This window comes from Chaetura pelagica, unplaced genomic scaffold (assembly GCF_000747805.2).
Source record: "Chaetura pelagica isolate M959 unplaced genomic scaffold, ChaPel_1.0 scaffold579, whole genome shotgun sequence".
Classification (NCBI taxonomy): Eukaryota; Metazoa; Chordata; class Aves; order Apodiformes; family Apodidae; genus Chaetura; species Chaetura pelagica.
In genome coordinates, this window is record NW_009954422.1 from 208,353 (window position 1) to 214,017 (window position 5,665).

The 5,665-nt window shown below is 60.2% G+C and overlaps 1 protein-coding gene across 1 annotated transcript in view; it reads left to right on the forward strand.

The window, feature by feature from the left end:
• The window catches only part of MYRF (myelin regulatory factor), a 31,168-nt gene that overhangs the window by 25,161 nt on the left and 342 nt on the right, over positions 1–5,665 (forward strand). The window contains exons 18-25 of the mRNA XM_010004458.1: positions 200–268; positions 2,174–2,259; positions 2,719–2,880; positions 3,519–3,785; positions 4,489–4,576; positions 4,888–4,962; positions 5,089–5,191; positions 5,501–5,575. Coding sequence (XP_010002760.1) covers positions 200–268; positions 2,174–2,259; positions 2,719–2,880; positions 3,519–3,785; positions 4,489–4,576; positions 4,888–4,962; positions 5,089–5,191; positions 5,501–5,575 — 925 coding nt within the window. The remainder of the gene's footprint in view (positions 1–199; positions 269–2,173; positions 2,260–2,718; positions 2,881–3,518; positions 3,786–4,488; positions 4,577–4,887; positions 4,963–5,088; positions 5,192–5,500; positions 5,576–5,665) is intronic.

Genomic DNA, 5,665 nt, shown 5'->3' on the forward strand with positions numbered 1-5,665 from the left:
GCCCCCTCCCCCTCCTCCCCCAGCCCCTCCCCCAGCCCCCTTGCCCTTCCCTGGCCACCCCCCAGCCCCTCCACGTCCTTCTTGTCATGGGGGGCTCAAAACTGACCCCAAGATTCAAGGTGTGGCCTGGTCCTGCTAGGCACCCTCAGTACCATGTCCCTTGCCCCCATGCCCACCCTCCACTTCTCTCTCTTCCCAGCGTGGTGTCCATGTCCACCCTCTACGTGCTGAGCCTGCGCAGTGAGGAGGACCTGGTGGATATCGATGGGTTGGTACCTGTGGGCTGCACGGGGGGGGCTGTGGGTGGCTGAGCAGGGCAGTCTGGAGCACAAGAAGCAGCATCTGAGGGGTGACAGAGCACAAGTCCAGGCTGTGATGCCAACCAGGCATGTCCACACCTCTGCATCTGGGGTCAGTGAAATTATCTGGAGCAAGAAGTGAGGAAAGGAGAAGGAAAAACAAACCAACCCAGTAGTTTGGCTGCTCTGAATGTTCCTCAGGTGCCTCTTCAGCTGGGCCCAAACCAGCATCATCCCACTGGTTGCAGTGGGGCTGGACCAAGAATTTTCCTCTGGACATGATGTCCATAGGGTGGAGGGACCAGCCTGCCCAGCTGCTGCTGGGCCTGGAGTTCCAGGACACTTGGTTCCCTTGGGAGCTCAAGTGACCAGATAACAAGTCTCTTCTTCTCTCTCTCTCCTCCCTGTCCCATTTCCCTCCTTCCCCTCCTGCTCACATCTCACCCAACCCATTTCCTCACTGACTCCCCTTTCGTTTCCCTGTTCTTCTCTCTTCTCACTTCCATGATCACCCTCCACATCCTCTCCCATGGCCCACCCTGTCCTCCTCCCCATCTTCTTCCCACCTCCCTCCCGTTGTCCTGCAGCTCCTTTGCTGTGCCCACTGCCTGTCTCCTGGCCCTCCTTCGGCACGGGGGTCCTGGGGTCCCGCTGGCTCTGTGCCCAGGGTATGTGACTGGTTCCTTCTCCTCTTCTGTCATTCCTGCCTCCCTTCCCTCCCTTACTCTTATTCCATCTTGCACCACAGAGGACCAAGGATCTGAAGGAGAAGTGAAAGCAGAAGGATTGGAAAACGGTCCAGCAAGGGGGGGACTCCAAGAGGAAGGGTCATGGCCACCCTGTCAGGGTGGGGGAATCAGGAGTAGGAGCTGAAGAACCAATTGATCTGGAGGTTCAGTAGGTGACATCCTCCAGGGAGAGCAGGAGCAGTTGGAAGGGGTTATGGTACCAAGATGGAGACTGTGAAGGATGAGCCAAAAATCCTTTCCTGTCCTCTTTTCATGAGTAGCTGTGTTGTGGAGGGTCAGTCTTAAGCACTGGGCAACTTCTTGTGCAAAAGCAGGGCAGGAGAAGCCCTGAGTTGTTCCTTTTTATGAGCCACCAGGGCTGGGGATGTTTGAGAGGAGCAGCCTGTGTCTCCTTTGCACCAGAAGAAGAAAGAGGTGTAAGAAGGTCAGACTTGCAGGTGACAAAGGGGTGGTTTGATTTCTCCAAGTGAGTGGAAGCTCCATTTATCTTTCAAGAGCTTTGGGGACAGGCCAAGCAAAATGTGGGAGAGAGACAACCACCTTCTCCTGGGCCTGGGAGGGGCTGGACAGGGAAAACCTTGGTTAGGAGCTCAGTGATGTGTCCTGCTCCGTGGACAGCCTGTCTCCAAGAGCTCAGGGCCACCTTCCTTGGGGAATGGGAAGTGCTTGGAGCCTGATAGAGACCCAAGCACGTAGATCCACCCTGGAGATGACTGTTGGAAATCACAGAATGGTTGGGGTTGGAAGGGACCTCTGGAGATCATGGAGTCCAACCCCCCTGCCAGAGCAGGCCCCCCTGGGGCAGGACACACAGATATCAGGTCCTCTCAGCACACCCTGTGCCATGGTGAGCACCAAGGGAGTGTGGCTGGTGTCCTCTGGACCAGGTGGGACTGCCACAGCATCTGCTGTGGCATCTCCTGCCTGTCCTTGCTGTCCTCCTGGCTCCTCTCCTTTCCAGGTCCATCCCTGCTCCACCTCACCCTCGTGCTCTCCACGTCTCTGCTCTTGCTCCATGTACCTGGTCCCATCACCCTGCTTGCTGCTACAGCTGCTTCTCCACCTCCCAGTGACCCTTTTGTCCCCCCATGGTCGAGGTTCTCACTGGGTTTCCCTGCCTTCCAGGTCCAGCCAGAGCTTTGACAAGACACAGCTGGTGAGATCCACGGCTGCCTCGGGCAGGGCCAGTGGCAGGACCCCCCCACGCCAAGGTAGGTCCCAGGGGGGCAGGAAACCTCTGCAGAGCTGTGAGATGTGCACCATGAGGGCTCGTCGTGCTGGGGCAGGAAGGTGGCAGCTCCTCCATGTCCTTCCCTGCTCTGTCTCCATGCTGGGAGGTCCTGGGCTCTGCTCTTTCTGGAAAGGATGGTGGGGGCACCTGGTGGGGCTCCTGTTAGATGCCTCTCTCCCTGACCTCGTTGGATGTGAGGAACAATTTCTTGCCTGGAGGAGGGCTCAGGCTCTGGAACAGGCTGCCCAGGGCAGGGGTGGAGCCACCATCCCCTGGAGGTGATCAAAACCCATGTAAATGTGGCACCTGGGGACCTGGTGTGGTGGGCACGGTGGTGCTGGGCTGCTGGTGGGACTGGGGGATCTTAGAAGCCTTTTCCAAGCTGAATGATTCCACGATTCAGTGACTTTCTGCCCTGTCCCTGCTGCTTCCCCTGCAGTCACAGAGGACACACACGACTCAGTCCTTGACCTCCCTGGTCCCAGTGTCCTGGCCTGCTTCAGCCCACCATGTTTCTCCACCTGCTGCTCTGCTGCTCCCACCAACCTCTCCTCTGCTGTCCTCTCTGAGACCGGTCCCACTCGTGCCACCAACAGGACAGGTAGGTCCCAGCCCAGCCCCCCAGGAGGTGCTGGGGCCAAGCTGAGTTATGTCTGTCCCACCGTGGCATCACCTCGTGTCTCCAGCCCCCTCTCCCCTCCTGTCTTACCTCTGCACCTCACAAGAAGGACATGCAACCCACCTGGTCCAAAATGTGCCTGTTTCCTGCTTGGAAACCTCCTCTGGCATGTTCAGACATCCTGGATTGTGCTGCCAGGGGGCTGGAAGGTGTTTGGAGCCACCTGCTTTGCCAGCAGCAGGTCACGAGAGGCTGCAGCAGGTTGGAGCAGCCCTACCTTGTGGTCTGACCTCCCCTGGAGCAGGGGTTGGCCATGCCAGGAGCTGGTGCTGCTCCATGGCTGCCCAGGCAGGACTTTCACCACCTTCCCTGCTCCATCTCTGCTCCCTGCAGAGCCCTGACCCCCTGGAGTCTCCATCCCCCCTCCCCCAGGTGCCCCCACCCCGATTCCCCTGCCCGGATCCCACCCCAGGCTCGGAGGGTGGGGGTGGGGGGTCATTCAGGAGGTGACAGGGGGACATCACATTGTCACTGCACAGGGCTGGGTGGCAGGGGGGAGGTCAGCAGTGCCACCAGCCTCTGCCTCCCAGCCCAACCTTCCCTCTCCCTCCTGTCCCCAGACCAAGGCCAGACTTCCCTCCTGCCGGCGACCAACATCAAAGCCAAGTCCAGGGCCACGATGGGGAAAGCCACCTCCTACACCAAGTGGCCCAAGGCCCCCGACAGGTCTCAGAGCTTCGGCAGCCCCAACGCCAGCCCTTCCTCCCCCTTCACCCACGGCCAGGCCAAGTCCAAGTCCATCTCCAACCTCTGGCTCCCCCGCAGCGACTCCCCCCCGGGGCAGGTCCGGCCGCGCCGCGGCCTCCGGGACCCACCAGGAGCTGATGGTAGGTGGGGAGCATGGAAGGGTTTGGGGTGGAGGGACCTCCAAGGTCATGCCATGGGCAGGGACACATCCCACCAGGCCAGGGAAATCCAGGGCTGGGGCTTCCAGGCTGGTGTGTCAGGTGCCACCCAGCCCAGGCAGAGCTCAGAGCCCCCATCACCTGGGCATGGACAGATCTAAAGGTGCTGCTGGTGCCACAGGTGGTGAGGGAGAGGGTGAAAAGTGGAGTTTGGAGGAAGGCCAGGCTGGCTGATGTGTTTCAGGTGAGGTTAGAGATTCACAGACAGGTTTGGGTTGGAAGGGAGATCATCTCATTCCAACCCCCCCTGCATGGGCAGGGACACCTCCCACCAGCCCAGGTTGCTCCAAGCCCCATCCAACCTGCCCTTCAACACTGCCAGTAATGGGGCAGCCACAGCTTCTCTGGGCAACCTGGGCCAGGCTCTCACCACCCTCACAGGGAAGAATTTCTTCCCAAGATCTCACCCAAACCTCCCCTCTTGCAGCTCAGAACCCTCCCCCCTCATCCCATCCTTCCCTTCCCTTGCAGAAAGTCCCTCCCCAGCTTCCCTGTAGGACAGTGAGGATGATGAGGAAAGGTGCTCTCAGTGCCAGGCATTCCTTCCATCCAGCCCTTCCCCCTCGGGGTCCCCAGGCCACCCTCCCCCCCCGTGTTCCTGAGCAGCCCCCTGTGCCCCCCACAGGTCCTGGCCCAGAGCTGCTTTCCATCCGGATCCTGGAGACCAACCTGCCCATCGTGTCCCGACACTGCGCAGCCCCTGGTGCCTGCAGGTCAGTGAGCCAGGGCTGCCCAGGGGGTTTCCAGGGCCACCAGCACCTTGGGAGCTCCTGAGGAACAGCAGATGGGCAGGTCCTGGAGCCTTGGACCCCTTTTGTGCCATCACCCCAACTGCAAGTACTGCAGCTTCTCTGGGCAGAGGAGTCCGGGGCTCTGAGTGTGCACGTGGTGATGGGTTCATCCTTGGGAACTGGCTTGGGAAGCCCTCTCCTCTGAAGTCTCAGGGACTTTGGGTCCTGTCCCAGCAGTCTCAGCCCCGTTGCCAAAGCTGTGGTGAGGTTTCATGTTCTCTCTGTGTCCCCAGGCCTGGGAACTTCACCTTCCGCATCCCGGTGAGCCAGCTGACAGCAGTGAACACCAACCTGACCCTGGAGATGAAGTGAGTGGGCAGGACTCATCTCCCTGCTGTCTCAGCACCCCTGAAGCTCCTGGACATGGTGCCATGTGGCCGTGGTGCCCCCCTGCCTGCTCCCTTCCAGGGACTCACCATGTGTGTTCTCCCCAGCTCCTCCTCTGCTGTGTCCATCTCCCTCTGTGGCCTTGTGTCCAGCGATCCCTGCCAGGAACCTGTGAGCACCAACAGCTCCACTGATGCCACAGACACACAGGTAGGGAGGGGACAGCTCCCCAGAGCCACAGCACAGCACCCAGCCCTGCAGAAGCAGCTCCACTGCTGACCCTGGACAGGTTGCTCCTCACCCCTCTCCATTGCTGACCCTGCAGAGGTTCCTCCTCACCCTTCTCCACTGCTCACCCTGGAGAGGTTCCTCCTCACCCCTCTCCACTGCTCACCCTGCAGAGGTTCCTCCTCACCTCCACAGCCCAGGGTTGTGTGGTTCCTTACCAGCCTGGCCTGGGAGAACATCTCCTCCTGCTCAGCCCCCATCTCATCCCAGCTCTCCTGTTCTCTCCCCCAGGAAACCACACACCGTTGGCCCCTGGTGATGATGTCCTTCCAGGAGTTCACCTACCACTTCAGAGTGGCACAGCCTGTGAGTACCAGCAGCTACTTCAGCTTCCCTCTTGCCCAGGGCTGAGCAGAAGGATGGGACCATGGCAGGGGCAGCAGCCACATGGCTCTG